Source organism: Balaenoptera musculus, chromosome 17 (assembly GCF_009873245.2).
Source record: "Balaenoptera musculus isolate JJ_BM4_2016_0621 chromosome 17, mBalMus1.pri.v3, whole genome shotgun sequence".
In the NCBI taxonomy this organism is placed as follows: Eukaryota; Metazoa; Chordata; class Mammalia; order Artiodactyla; family Balaenopteridae; genus Balaenoptera; species Balaenoptera musculus.
Window position 1 is genome coordinate 51,028,247 of NC_045801.1, and position 16,248 is coordinate 51,044,494.

General features: G+C 39.6%; 1 protein-coding gene across 1 annotated transcript in view; it reads left to right on the top strand.

Moving 5' to 3' along the window:
- CNGB3 (cyclic nucleotide gated channel subunit beta 3) overlaps positions 1–16,248 on the top strand; it is a 159,844-nt gene that overhangs the window by 65,892 nt on the left and 77,704 nt on the right. Inside the window, 3 exon segments of the mRNA XM_036830505.1 lie at positions 5,166–5,311; positions 6,923–7,051; positions 7,936–8,144. Coding sequence (XP_036686400.1) covers positions 5,166–5,311; positions 6,923–7,051; positions 7,936–8,144 — 484 coding nt within the window.

The window sequence follows — 16,248 nt, forward strand, 5'->3', positions numbered from 1 at the left end:
TGAATTAGACATTTTGACAGTTTGAATACCTGACTTTACAGTCAATGATTCACCAATCCTCAACTTTTCTTTTTATGGATTTTTTAGTGCATTGAGGTACATCAAATAAGGTCAAAAAAGATTGGAAGTAGTGGGTTTATTTATTCAATAAGCATTTATTGAAAACCTACCTTGTCCTAGATCTTGTGGAATATAAAGAAAACATACAGTTCCTGATCTTGAAAATGTCAGTCTATGATAATGTCAAATATAAACATTGCTTTAAACACCCCATATGCACTGGATCACCAAGATCTTGTTGCCAGAACTGTATTCCTGAATGTTTCCTGGGTATCACAAGCAAGGTCCTATCACACAGTGTCCTATAAACACCATGAACTGAACACACACACACACATACACAAACACACGACTCATTTTTTCCATATGCCCACTACATACAAACATCTCCTTCTGAATTTCAATTTATATTAATGTTTTCATATATCTGGTCTCTTGTAATAGTAATCGTTGTGAATTTAGTCACTTGTAATAAAAACTTAGAAATTATTCTTGATTCTTTATTTGGATTTATCCAAAAAAACCAGAAAGTTCAAATTCTTTGATTTCTGCCTCTAAATAAGTTCTTTAGTCCCTCTCTTTTTCCCTCATCCACTCTAACCTAATCTATTAACTTCTTTCTTTGCCTCCGTGCATTTACACTGCTCCTCTTCAACTCTCCCACTATTGTTACTTTTCCAAAACTTCTATCTGCTCATACCCCTCATTTGCTTAATATTCTCTATTGGTTCCTATTAGCCCATAGGCCAATGTTTAAACTCCTAAGCAGATCATACAGGAACCATCATAAGCTGACCCCACTCACCTTTCCAGACCTAACCACCATCACTCCTGACACACTCCACCACCTGGTGCCCTCCACGTACACACTGTCTTCCAGTCACACCAAAATACTTGCTGAACATATCATATTTTTTTCACATCTTTGAACATATTGTTCTCAAGGCCTGGAAGACCCTTATTTCATTTTGCTGTCAAAGACCTTCGAATCCTTCCAGACTTAGGATGCTTTCTCTGTGAAGCCACTCCTTGATACCCCAGGCCAAGTTCAGTGTGAGCATAGCATTTTGTACATATTTTTATTACTTACTATTAGCTACTTATTTACATCCTTGCCTCTCCCAATTAAACTATGAACATCCATAGGGCTAGTATCTGTTTAACTTATCTTTCTATTTCCAGTATAAAAAGTAGAAACTCAATAACTGTTTGATGGATGAATAAACTTCTAAGCAGACTAAGATTTTTAAGCAGAAATTTATGAAATGATATAAATGACAACACATCTTAATCAGAAAAAAAGGTTTTCTTGGTTTTGTAGACTGAACGCCCTCCTATTTCTGTATTGTGTATGATGTATCAGATTTTCTTCCATTGCGGCTCCATCTTCTCCATTCTTGAATGGTTTATAGAGGTCTTAGTGGGACACACTTGAAGAATCTTGATGCTGAAGCAGAACTTTAGACATTTGAAAGAGGTATAAGTTATACTATGATAATTATAAGGAGAGAGAGAAAGACACCGATGGTTGGGGAATTTGTAAACAAGTAGATTTATGATATATTTGTAGACCTGGTGGAAAATGGATATTAGTAGAGAGGGGCTCTTTAAATGGAATCCACAGGTTACCCATTTCCAATGTGAACCACATGGGTTCCAGTTTGGAAGTGAGATGGAAAGGGCAAAGATGCGTGTGAGGAGGTGAGAACGGATAGAACTTATGGGGGCCTGTGTAGACCCAGTGTCATACTCAGAAGGAAAGTAGAGAGTGAGTTAGAACTTTGAGGAAAAGCTGTGAGGAAACTTAGATCATTATGAAGTATACTAGTTTATACAGTAAGTCCCCTACCTATGAACTTTCAAGTCGCAAACTTTCAAAGATGTGAACATACGTTCACATGTCCAATCATTTAAGTTAGTTCGTGTGTCTGGCGTACATTGTCACATGCATGCATTCTCTACAAGTGGTTGTGCTTTTGTGTATTTTACTATACAGTATTATATAGAGTACAGTAGTACAGTATCTTTATTTCAAGCCCAGGATGTCTGGAAGCAAGCGTAAAAGCAGCGATGATGTAGCTGTTATTGCTAAGAAGTACCAAGCAATAATGATGGAAACAAAAGTGAAAATAACTGAGAGAGCGGAGTGAGGCGAAAAGATGGTAGACATCACTCATTCTTATAACATGAATCATTCAACCATTGGCATGATTCTAAAGAACAAGGACAAGGTCATGGAACATGTGAAGTCTGCTGTGCCGATGATGCTGACAATAATATTGAAGAATCGTGGGAAAGTGATGGAGGAGATGGAGAAACTTCTCCATCCTGTGGATGCAGGATCAGCATCAGCACTGAGTCCTGCTCAGCTTAATGCTGTTTCAAGAGAAAGCTAAAAGCCTTTATGAAGACTTGAAGAAGAAACACATTGAAGAATCAGAGGGCGCATCTTTTAATGCCAGTCATGGCTGGTTTCATCGATTCAAGGCTAGAGCCAACATTCACAACATAAAAGTAAGTGGCGAGGCAGCACGTGTAGATACGGTAGCTGCCCAGGAATTTCCTGAAATGCTTCAAGAAATTATTGATGAAGGCACGTATTTGCCCAAGCAGGTTTTTAATGTGAATGTGGCAGGACTGTACTGGAAGGGGATACCAGACCAAAGTTACATCAGTAAGGAGGAAAAGTTGATGCCAACCTATAAAGCAGCAAAGGATAGGCTAACTCTGTTGTTTGGTGGCAATACTTCTGGTGATATGAAGCTGAAGCCTCTCCTAGTTTATCATTCAGAGAACCCAGGAGCCCTTAAAAACATAGCCAAGGGTTCTCTTCCTGTTGTGTGGAAGAGTAACCCCAAAGCCTGGGTTACACAGGCCATTTTAAAGGACTAGTTTTTCCACCCTTTATCCTGGAGGTAGAGTAATATTGCTTGGAAAAGGATGTCCCATTCAACATTCTTTTGTTGCTGGACAATGCTCTGGGCCACCTCCCATTCATAGACGACTTTCATCCCAGCGTCAAAGTAGTGAATCTGCCACTGAATACTTCGTCGTTCATTCAACTTATGGACCAGGGGGTTATAGGGACTTTCAAGAAATATTTATGTCACAATTTTCATCACGCAGTAAAGGTGAGTAACAAATCAGGAACAACCTTGCAACAATTTTGGAAGGACTATAACATCTATAAGGCCATAAAAAAAAAACCATTGACTTTGCTTGGCATGAGGTTACAGCCGTCACCATGAATAGGGTTTGGAAGAAATTTTGCCCGCAGTTTGGTCGTGATTTTTATGGATTTGAGAAGGTGGATGAGGAGTCCAAAGAGGTCTTCAGAAACTTAGTGACTCTCAGTGAGAAGCTGGAGCTAGATCTGCAAGAGAACAATTTCACTGAACTCCTTGCTGTGCAACACAAGGAGCTTACTAATGAAGACCTGACGGAATTGGAGGCCCAGAGGAAGGACAAAGAGAGACAAGAGGAAGAAGAAGTAACTGAAGAACGAAAGAGATTCACGATGCAGGGAATAGCAAGGGAATTTTCTTTATTTGAGGAGTCACTGTTAGCTTTTGAGGCACAGGACCCGAACATAGAACGATACACGAAGGTTGCAGCAGCCATTCAGAATGCAGTCCAGTGCTACCGTGTCATTTATGATGAGAAAGAAAGAGCTACTACCCAGACATCACTGGATAATTTTTTCAAAAGGGTAGATAGACTTGAATCCAGCAAGGAACCAGAACATGTGCCATCAACGTCAGGTGTGAGTGAAATTTCAGCTTGCCCTCTGTCTCCTATTGTTAACAATCCTTCAGCTCTACCATCTCCCACCTCCTTTCCCTCCTCCAGTCAGTAACTCTTCTTTCCTGTTCACTCGATGCCAGCCCCTATATGCCAGCTGTTGTACTGCACTACTGTACTTTTCAAGGTACTGTACTGTAAAACTGTAAATGTTTTCTTTATTTTTTGTTTGTTTTTAATGTATTATTTGTGTGAAAAAAAGGTATTATAAACCTAATACAGGACAGTACTATATAGCCAATTGTGTTAGTTGGGTACCTAGGCTAACTTTGTTGGACTTATGAACAAATTGGGCTTACGAACACGCTCTTGGAATGGAACTCGTTCATATGTAGGGGACTTACTGTATGTTATGCTTTATATGTTTTCTTAGAAGGGAAGTTCATTAAATCACACTAGATATATTAGTTTTCTACTGCTGAATAACAAATTATGGCAATTTTAGAGACTTAAAACAACACCCATTTACTAGCTCATAGTTCCATAGGTCAGAAGTCTGGTTGGGCTTGTCTGGGTTCTCTGCTTAAGGTCTTACACAGCTGATATCAAGGTGTCAGCCAGGCCTGGCTGGGCTCTTACTTGGAGGCACCAAAGAAGAATCTCCTTCTAAGCTCATTCAAATTATTGGCAAAATGCAGTTTTTTACGGTTGCAGGACTGATGTCCTTGTTTCCTTGTTAACTAGCCAGGGATCACTCTCAGCTCCTAGAGGCCTCATGCAATTCTTATCAGGGGACCCTTTTCTCCTTCAAAGCCAAAAACGGAGAATTTCTCTCAAGTAAAGTTCCCCTTGTGCTTCAAATCTCTGACATTTTCTTCTGTCACCATCTGGAGAAACTCTCTGTTTTTAAAGGGCTCATTTGGTTACAACAGGCCCAGCTATATAATTTCCTTATCTTAAAGTCAACTGAGCCACATAACACAACTAATTATGGGAGTAAAATCCACCATATTCATTTTCCCTGTGATTATGCAGACATGTACACAAAGGAGCCATCTTAGAACTCTGCCTATTGTGTCAACTATAGCTTTTTTTCTTCTCACTATACAGTCTAATGGCAGAACCACAGTCAAGAACACTCATTTGCTATTTCTGGATTCTAATTTTTCAGTGGCAAATCTGTATTGCCCGAGCACTATTTCCATCAAATTTAATGCTTAAGTTGTTCTATCCAATTGCAGAAAGGAACAGTTAATAATCTTGGGTATATAAGGAAGGTGAAGAGACTTAATCCCTTCCCTGTATGTTTCTCCTCATGGGTCCAACTCTGTCACCATTTTTTTTTTCTCATTTAGTCCAAAAAGCAAACCACTTGGAGCCCCTGTTATTAATGAGTATGCCGATGCCCAGCTACACAACCTAGTGAGGAGATTGCGTCAAAGAACAGATTTCTGCAAGAGAAAGTTGGTGGAAGGTGATATGTCCTCACCTGAAGGCAGCCCCCAAACTGGTGAGCAGTGTGACCTCAAAGTACCAGGAAGAAGGAGGTTATGAGTGGACATGTATTTTGCAAATGTTTTAGTTTGGGGTTCCCCAAAAGCCAACCCCAAGACAGTGATTTAGCTATAAATATTTTATATTGAGGGTGCTCCAGGAGGTGAGCGTGAGCAAGAGAGACAGAGAAGGGAGTTAAGACAATAAAGGTGTGTTAATGAAGCATTACTGCTGTGGGCCACTGGGGCTTGAGCCAGCTGAAAATCTGTGTGGATGACACATCAGAATTATCCTGAAGGAGGAGGAAGCTGGGGTATCAACACATCAACTCCTGTCCTTCGTTGGCTGAGGATTGCTGCTGGGGAATGTTGCTAATACTCCAGCATTTTAAGCAAGCCAGCTGGGAGAAATCCCCGAGGCAGAGAGATGCAGGAACCTTCTGCACATGACCTCTGGCCCACAGAATATGCACAGGCCAACAACAATATCTGTTATAGCAAGTTTTATTGTAAATATTAATTAATAATACCCATAATAAACAAAACACTTATAATAAGAATACAAGAATACTACCTGAGTACACAACAGAGCAAAGGACATCAGTGAACTAATCACATAAGGAGAGAGAAAATTATCAGTCTATCTAATAATTACAGAAATGTGCTTATGAAAAATTAATAAGTACAATAAAGTAGAGCACAAAAGTGATATAAATGTCATATATACATAGATACATGTTGTATATATGTATATATATAGTATATATACACATATATACCATGATTATATCTATATAAAATGTTTATAAATGTATAGAAAAAGTAGAGAAGAAAGTGTGTTGTTTAATAACAGATAAATAAAAACTAAATTGTTAATTACATGGGATGGAGTTGAGGATTTCCTTATAATTCTGTATGAAGAAAGTTGGATTTTCAAAATGAACTATGTATTATATATAGTTTCTTTTTAAAGAGAAGGGTCTAAAATATAGTCATTATAGCTTGATAAAGATTTGTTGAAAGAATATTTTGAACTTTACTTACCCATAACTGGAAGGATATAAATGAAGCTAAAGAAGCATGAAACTAGGGGACTTCCCTGGTGGTCCAGTGGTTAAGACTTTGCCTTCCAATGCAGGGGGTGCCGGTTCAATCCCTGGTCAGGAAGCTGAGTCCCACATTCTTTGCAGCCAAAAAACCAAAACATAAAACAGAAGCAATATTGTAACAAATTCAATAAAGACTTAAAAAAAAAAAAAGAAGCATGAAACTGAAACCTGTGGAATGGTGCACATTTGTAATGTTTCTGTTCAATGTAAATCCAAAGCACTAACTATTTATGCTCCAAAATATGTAGGAATGAAACTTGTATTTAAAATATCCTATTTGTAACATCTTTGGGACACTTAATTTAAACTTTAAACCTGCTATTTATTTCCAAATTTTGATGTTTCCATTACTTGGATATTTTCACAAATGGCAATATTTTAAATGTCATGAAATGCCTCATCTGCCTGTATTGAGAGGGGAAGATTTTGGAATGTTTTGATTCCAAGAAATCCAAGCTTTTTCCTCATTAAGCTAATCTAACCTCTTAAAAATGTTTTCATCTCGTTTTTCCTATAAAGCAAAGCCCACAGTTTTATCATCAACACAAGAAAGCAGTGCTAAGCTAAAAGAAGAACATTATCAGAAGGTGCCTCTGACAGAATATCTGAAGCGAATCAGACTTCCAAAAAGCATAGATTCATACACAGGTACCATCAAAGGGTGGACTATCTCAGTGGGAGGGCTGGCTATTACCAAGAACCCCTGAAACCCAAAGTCACAGATGGCTTCCATTTTCTCTAGCCAGTGTTCTGAACCTATCTAGAAAGCAGAATTTAAACTGTATTATCTGCAGTGGGTTGTTTTCCCCTTTCCAGTGAAGATAAGAGATAAAAATATTCCTGTGTGTTTTTAAAATAGTCCAGGGCCTGTCCTGTCCCTAATTAACTTCCAAAGGAAGTCCCAAAGCATTAAGTAATATGTTCACTGAACACCCCCCAAAAAAAATAATCATTATAAAATGTCTGTCATCTTCCATGGCTTCACATTGTTAATTAATCCAATTGAACAAATCCCCTCCTACAGCTTCCCTTGGGCAGAGGAAAGCCCTGTGTGCAGGGTCATGGACTGCCTTCACTGGCTGATTTGCCCCCTCCCCACTTCAGTCACACCCCTGTGGGCAAGATGTGACCTTTGGCTCACAAGCCCTGGGTGATCCTGCAGCTTAATTACCAACCAGCATAAAGCCCTTTGAGTCAGTTCTCCTGGACACGGTACCTCTGACTTTTCCTTGGGTTCCCCTTTCCTGATCTAAATAGTACAGTCACTCATGGGGACAGACTCAGTGGCCACTTCTCTAGGAGACAGGAAGAACACTCTCTAATGTCAGAAAAGCTGATTAGATGACTTATCCCTCGTAAACCCCAGTGCCTCGGCTCTAGGGGCAGAATTGTGCTGAATGTTTTAAACAGAGTCTCTTACACAAATTGCTAATTTCCAGATGGTGGTGCCCCAACTTTACCAAACTAAGCAACAGAATTATTTTAATGTTTTTTACATGCCATGTGGATTACTCCAGTCGCTATTTTTCTAGATCGATTCTATCTCCTGTGGCTCTTGCTTGTCACCATTGCCTTTAACTGGAACTGCTGGCTCATACCGCTGCGCATCATTTTCCCATATCAAACACCAAACAACGCACGCTACTGGCTTATTACGGACATCATATGTGATACCATCTACCTTTTCGATTTGCTGTTAATCCAGCCCAGACTCCAGTTTATTAGAGGAGGAGACATAATAGTAAGTAGGGCTCGGGAGAAGCACAAACTGACAAAGGAATATCAGATTGAACTACAAAAAAACCAAATTAACAGCATTGTGTTATTTAATGTCTGACTGATTGTCTGCATGTATGGGTCTTTAACCACTGGAACCACCAGTATAATAACAATAATAATAACAACAACAATAACAAAACAACCACTGAGCAATCATCACGTGCTGGGGGCCATGCATCTCCCTGTGCCTTAGTTTCCTCATTTTAAAAATGGGAATAACAATAGTACCTTCATAATACTGATGAGAAGACTGAATGAATTAATGCTGGTAGGGTGCCTGGAACTGTGTCTGGTGCCTATCCTCTTTTCACTCTTCACTTTCCAGATTCATCACACCTCATTCCTCATCATCAAATGCAGTGTTTTGTCCACTTCAGAAATATCATTCTTACCCTTAGGAGAAATCATCTTCTCCTGGATTTATTCTCACTGTTGAGGGAATTTCAGAGCCAATCCAATCAATCTAAGACAGAAAGAGAAGACTATGTTTTCACAAGTACACACCCAAATCGTACAGCCTCTTATACCCTGCACCCCACCCCTGGGCCCTTCCCCAGCTAACTAGAACAATGCTTCCTTTCCAACTGATGTCCACTGTGATATCCTCGTCACAGTTGCAGTGAGGGCTGCATGGAACAGATCTTCCAATGTCAAAGTAGGAAGAGCAGAGCAACCAAGTGTATGGCATCTTGGGTTCATATATGTTTTTGAAGAAGAGGGGTAGTCTCCTTAATCTCCTGAATATTTTCTTTTGAATCTCCAGATGATTTTAAGTTATCAAAATGCTGAAAGGAGTTCGGGTCATTTTTTTCTTTAAAAAATATTATTTGTTGAGGAATGCCCCCTATATTTGAAATCTTTGCTAGGAAGAAATTCTAAAGGCAAGAGCTAAAGCTATAGCAAAAATCTATTCAAAATATTCCTTGTGTGGACTTCAGAGCATTAGTTAACTCACCAGCATGATCCCCTAAGTTCACTGACAGTTTGATGAATGAAGATGTGTACAAATAAGAAATAACACCCAAAAAAGGGGACACTAATTTCAAAAGGGGGCACTAATTTCAACCTGCATTAGGTGCACAAAGGGGGGAGAAAATCAATGTTTGACAAATGGAAAATGACAAAATCAGTAAGGAGAGACTTTTATTTTCAATTTTCTAAGAGGTCTTTGCACACAATGGAGTGTTAAAACCAAGAAAAATAACCAATAAAAACACACTCAATGGGCTCTATTTAAAATGCATTATCACAAGCTACAAATATAGAGCAGGAACTAATTGCTTTGTTTCTTCAAATAAAGTTTAATGGTTTCTTTAATGTAGAGTAGGTAGTTTTAGACTTTGAAACTTGATTACATTTTGCTAAAAGGACTATGCAAGTTGAGTACCCAACCTGAAAGTCTCACTACATTTAGCTATCTATGTGACATTTGTTTTACACCATCAAATTATTCATTCATTCACTCATTCAACAAACATTTATTAAATACCTATAGTTGACAGATATTCCAGAACTGGAGGATGGAAATATCAATTCCCCAAGGGCTTGAGGGAAAACAGATACCAGATTGAGGTGCTGGAGGCCACAATAGAGGGAATTGGGAGGGTTTACAAGTTTTCCTCAGCATTTATGTGCAGTATGTTTCTTCTGAGAATGGTGTTGCACAGAGAACAGAATTTTGATTCAAGGACCAACAAAAAGAGTTGCTTATTTAAAATGTCCTTTATAGACAGCAGGAATAGAGCTGGGAATGACACCATGGAGGTTATGTAGATATGAGACTTGCACCCACAACACTTTGCTAAGACTGCCAATCACAAGGATCCACGGAAACGCTCAGAACCTTCTAGTGACCACGTCTATCAGGCCTGCCACTATAGTCAACTGCTTTTGGTCCATTAGCTACTATTTATACACTGTTCTAGAGAAAATTAACAACTCCCTTCTCTGTGCTCTGCACATTTTACTCACACTTCTGTTATTTAATTGTTAAATAACAATTAAGTTCACTACGTTGTAGCAGAAACAAATAGCCCAGGGTCAAATTTTGCCTCTGAAATTAACTTACAGCAATACTTGAGAAAAATAAATTTACCCTTTCATTGTGTACTATCTTTGTCATCTGTAAAATAGAACTAGTACCACCGACCTCATAAACTTATTGTGAAGATTAAGTAAGACAATGTGAACACCTAGCCTAGGGTCTGGCTTCTAGAAGATGTGCAGTGAATTGCTGACTGAATCAAATGAATGAATGTCCACACACTAACTTCCTCTTGTCTCCTATTTGTATAGGCAGCTCGCTTTCTTACCTGATAATAAGTTTCTTGAGAGTAGGGACAGTATTCAATTCATTTCCCTATTTATCCTAGGAATTCAGAGGGTATACTCAAAAATGTTTGAAGGAGTGAATTAATGGCAATCTTGGTTCAAGGATTTTCTTCCCTTGAATAACAGTTTAATGTACCTTGTAGTTGTATTATATGATATTATTATCTTGAAACATTTATATCTGTTCTATGTGAAATTATGGAGTTTCTATGAATTATTTAAAAGAAGAGGTAAACAATAAATAAATATAATAATACCTTAGAAGAGAGTCTTCAAAGACTATCTGTTTGAAAAAGATTTAAGTGCAATTATCATACCCTTTCTAAAGTAAGCTTCCTCAGAATAAATGTTGCCTGCGTAATAATGAGGCTTAAAAGAGACAGAGAGAATTAAATCGGGTTACATATTAAAAATAAGTGCCTACAGAGAGACTTCAAGATGGCAGAGGAGTAGGAACTGGAGATCACCTTCCTCCCCACAAATACATCAGAAATACATCTACATGTGGAACAACTCCTACAGAACACCTACTGAACGCTGGCAGAAGACCTCAGACCTCCCAAAAGGCAAGAAACTCCCCACGTACCCGGGTAGGGCAAAAGAAAAAAGAAAAAACAGAGACAAAAGAATAGGGATGGGACCTGCACCAGTGGGAGGGAGCTGTGAAGGAGGAAAGGATTCCACACACTAGGAAGCCCCTTCACCGGCAGAGACAAGGTGTGGCAGAGGGGGGAAGCTTCAGAGCCACGGAGGAGAGCTCAACAACAGGGGTGCAGAGGGCAAAGTGGAGAGATTCCTGCACAGAGGATCGGTGCCGATCAGTACTCACCAGCCTGAGGGGCTTGTCTACTCACCCGCTGGGGTGGGTGGGGACTGGGAGCTGAGGCTCGGGCTTCAGAGGTCAGATCCCAGGGAGAGGACTGGGGTTGGCTGCATGAACACAGCCTGAAGGGGGTTAGTGTGCCACAGCTAGCTGGGATGGAGTCCAGGAAAAATTCTGGAACTCCCTAAGAGGCAAGAGACCATTGTTTTGGGGTGCGCAAGGAGAGGGGATTCAGAGCACTGCCTAAACAAGCTCCAGAGATGGGCGTGAGCCGCGACTATCAGCGCGGACACCAGAGGCAGGCATGAAAAGCTAAGGCTGCTGCTGCAGCCACCATGAAGCCTGTGTGCAAGCATGGGTCACTATCGACACCTCCCCTCCTGGGAGCCTGTGCAGCCCGCCACTGCCAGTGTCCCGTGGTCCAGGGACAACTTCCCCAGGAGAACACACTGCGCACCTCAGGCTGTTGCAATGTCATGCCGGCCTCTGCCGCCGCAGACTCACCCTGCATTCCATATCCCTCCCTCCCCCCAGCCTGAGTGATCCGGAGCCCCCTAATCAGCTGTTACTTTAACCCTGTCCTGTCGTGGTGAAGAACAGATGCCCTCAGGCAACCTACAGTCAGAGGCAGGGCCAAATCCAAAGCTGGACCCCAGGAGCTGTGCGAACAAAGAAGAGAAAGGGAAATTTCTCCCAGCAGCCTCAGGAGCAGCGGATTAAATCTTCACAATCAACTTGATGTACCCTGCATCTCTGGAATAACTAAATAGACAACGAATCATCCCAAAATTGAGGCAGTGGACTTTGGGAGCAACTGTAGACTTGGGGTTTGCTTTCTGCATCTAATTTGTTTCTGGTTTTATGTGTATCTTAGTTTAGTATTTACAGTTTGTTATCATTGGTAGATTTGTTTATTCATTTGGTTGCTCTCTTCCTTTTTTTTATACATACATTTTTTTTTCCTTTTTCTCTTTTTCTGAGTGTGTATGTATATGCTTCTTTGTGTGATTTTGTCTGTATGGCTTTGCTTCCACCATTTGTCCTAGGGTTCTGTTGGTCCATTTTTGTTTTTTGGGGTTTTCTTTTTTTCTCTTTTAGTATAGTTTTTAGCACTTGTTATCATTGGTGGCTTTGTTTTTTGGTTTCATTGCTCGTTCTTTCTTTTTCTTTTTTTAATTACTTTTTAATTTTTTTTATTTTTAATAACTTTTATATTCTTATTTTAATACCTTTATTTATTTTATTTTATTTTTTCTTTCTTTCTTTCTCACTCCCTTTTCTTCTGAGCTGTGTGGCTGACAGGGTCTTCGTGCTCCAGCCAGGTGTCAGGCCTGTGCCTCTGAGGTGGGAGAGCCAAGTTCAGGACATTGGTCCACAAGAGACCCCCCAGCTCCATGTAATATCAAATGGCAAAATCTCTCCCAGAGATCTCCATCTAAATGCCAGTACCCAGCTCCACTAAACGACCAGTAAGCTACAGTGCTGGACACTCTACGCCAAACAAGTAGAAAGATAGGAACACAACCCCACCCATTAGCAGAGAGGCTGCCTAAAATCATAATAAGGTCACAAAAACCCCAAAACCCACCACCTGATGCAGTCCTGCCCATCAGAAAGACAAGATCCAGCCTCATCCACCAGAACACAGGCACCAGTCCCCTCCACCAGGAAGCCAACACAATCCATGGAACCAACCTTACCCACTGGGGGCAGACACCAAAAACAATGGAAACTACAAATGTGCAGCCTCTGAAAAGGAGACCCAAACACAGTAAGTTAACCAAAATGAAGAGACAGAGAAACACACAGCAGATGAAAGAGCAAGGTAAAAACCCATCAGACCAAACAAAGAGGAAATAGGCAGTGTACCTGAAAAAGAATTCAGAGAAATGATAGTAAAGATGATCCAAAATCTTGGAAATAGAATGGAGGAAATACAACGAACATTTAACAAGGACCTAGAAGAACTAAAGAGCAAACAAACAATGATGAACAACACAATAAATGAAATTTAAAATTCTCTAGAAGGAATCAATAGCAGAATAACTGAGACAGAACAAAGGATAAATGACCTGGAACATAAAATAGTGGAAATAACTACCTCAGAGCAAAATAAAGACAAAGGAATGAAAAGAATTAAGGACACTTTCAGAGACCTCTGGGACAACATTAAATGCACCAACATTCGAATTATAGGGGTCCCAGAAGACAAAGAGAAAAAGAAAGGGACTGAGAAAATATTTGAAGAGCTTATAGTTGAAAACTTCCCTAATATGGGAAAGGAAAAGGTCAATCAAGTCCAGAAGCACAGAGAGCCTCATACAGGATAAATCCAAGGAGAAACACGCCAAGACACATATTAATGAAACTATCAAAAATTAAATATAAAGAAAAATATTAAAAACAACAAATAACATAAAAGGAAATCCCCATAAGGTTAACAGCTGATCTTTCAGCAGAAACTCTGCAAACCAGAAGGGAGTGGCAGGACATATTGACAGTGAGGAAAGGGAAAAACTTACAAACAAGATTACACTACCCAGCAAGGATCTCATTCAGATTCAACATAGAAATTAAAACCTTTACAGACAAGCAAAACCTAACAGAATTTAGCACCACCAAACCAACTTTACAACAAATGCTAAAGGAACTTCTCTAGGCAGGAAACACAAGAGAAGGAAAAGACCTAGAATAACAAACCCAAAACAATTAAGAAAATGGTAATAGGAACATACATATCGATAATTACCTTAAATGTAAATGGATAAAATGCTCCAACCAAAAGACATAGATTGGTTGAATGGACACAAAAACAAGACCCATATATATACTGTCTACAAGAGACCCACTTCAGACCTAGGGACACATACAGACTGAAAGTGAGGTGATGGAACAAGATATTCCATGCAAATGGAAATCAAAAGCAACCTGGAGTAGCAATTCTCATATCAGACAAAATAGACTTTAAAATAAAGATTACTACAAGAGACAAAGAAGGACACTACATAATGATCAAGGGATCAATCCAAGAAGAAGATATAACAGTTGAAAATATTTATGCACCCAACATAAGACCACCTCAATACATAAGGCAAATGCTAACAGCCATAAAAGGGGAAATCAACAGTAACACAATCATAGTAGGGGACTTTAACACCCCATTTTCACCAATGGACAGATTATCCAAAATGAAAATAAATAAGGGGAAAAAAGTTTTAAATGATACATTAAACAAGATGAACTTAATTGATATTTATAGGACATCCCATTCAAAAACACTTTCTTCTCAAGTGCTCGTGGAACATTCTCCAGGATATATCATATCTTGGGTCACAGATCAAGCCTTGGTAAATTTTAAAAAATTAAAATCGTATCAAGTATCTTTTCGGACCACAACGGTATGAGACTAGATGTCAATTACAGGGAAAAATCTGTAAAAAATACAAACACATGGAGGCTGAACAATACACTACTAAATAACCAAGAGATCACTCAAGAAATTGAAGAGGAAATTTAAAAATACCTAGAAACAAATGACAATGAAAACACGATGACCCAAAACCTATGGGATGCAGCAAAAGCAATTCTAAGAGGGAAGTTATAGCAATACAATCCTACCTCAAGAAACAAGAAACATCTCAAATAAACAACCTAACCTCACACCTAAAGCAATTAGAGAAGGAAGAACAAAAAAAACCTCAAAGTTAGCAGAAGGAAAGAAATCATAAAAGTCAGATCAGAAATAAATGAAAAAGGGCTGCTTCCCTGGTGGCACAGTGGTTGAGAATCTGCCTGCCAATGCAGGGGACACGGGTTCGAGCCCTGTTCTGGGAAGATCCCACATGCCGCGGAGCAACTAAGCCTGTGAGCCACAACTACTGAGCCTGCGCGTCTGGAGCCTGTGCCTTGCATCAAGAGAGGCCACGACAGTGAGAGGCCCACACACCACGATGAAGAGTGGCCCCCGCTTGCCACAACCAGAGAAAGCCCTCACACAGAAACGAAGACCCAACACACCCAAAAATAAATTAATTAATTAATTTTAAAAAAAAAAGACTACCTTCCTTAAAAAAAAAAAAGAAAGAAAGAAAGAAACGAAAAGGAAATGAAGGCAACAATAGCAAAGATCAATAAAACTGGGGCTTCCCTGGTGGCGCAGTGGTTAAGAATCCATCTGCCAATGCAGGGGACACAGGTTCGAGCCCTGGTCCCAGAAGATCCCACATGCCGCAGAGCAGCTGGGCCCATGAGCCACAATTACTGAGCCTGCGCGTCTGGAGCCTGTGCTCCGCAACAAGAGAGGCTGTGATAGTGAGAGGCCCATGCACTGCGATGAAGAGTGGCCCCCACTTGCCACAACTGGAGAATGCCCTCGCACAGAAACAAAGACCCAACACAGCCATAAATAAATAAATAAATAAAATTTAAAAGAGATAAGCAAAACATTCTCTCTATAAATTTTATCTTTCAAAAAAAATCAATAACACTAAAAGCTGGTTCTTTGAGAAGATAAACAAAATTGATAAACCATTAGCCAGGCTCATCAGGAAAAAAAGGGAGAAGACTCAAACCAATAGAATTAGAAATGAAAAAGGAGAAGTAACAATTGACACTGCAGAAATAGAAAGGATCATGAGAGATTACTACAAGCAACTCTATGCCAATAAAATGGACAACCTGGAAGAAATGGACAAATTCTTAGAAAAGCACAAGCTTCCAAGACTGAACCAGGAAGAAATAGAAAATATAAACAGACCAATCACGAGCACTGAAATTGAAACTGTGTTTTAAAATCTTCCAACAAACAAAAGCTCTGGACCAGATGGCTTCACAGGCGAATTCTATCAAACATTTAGAGAAGAGCGAACACCCAACCTACTCAAACTCTTCCAAAATATAGCAGAGGGAGGAA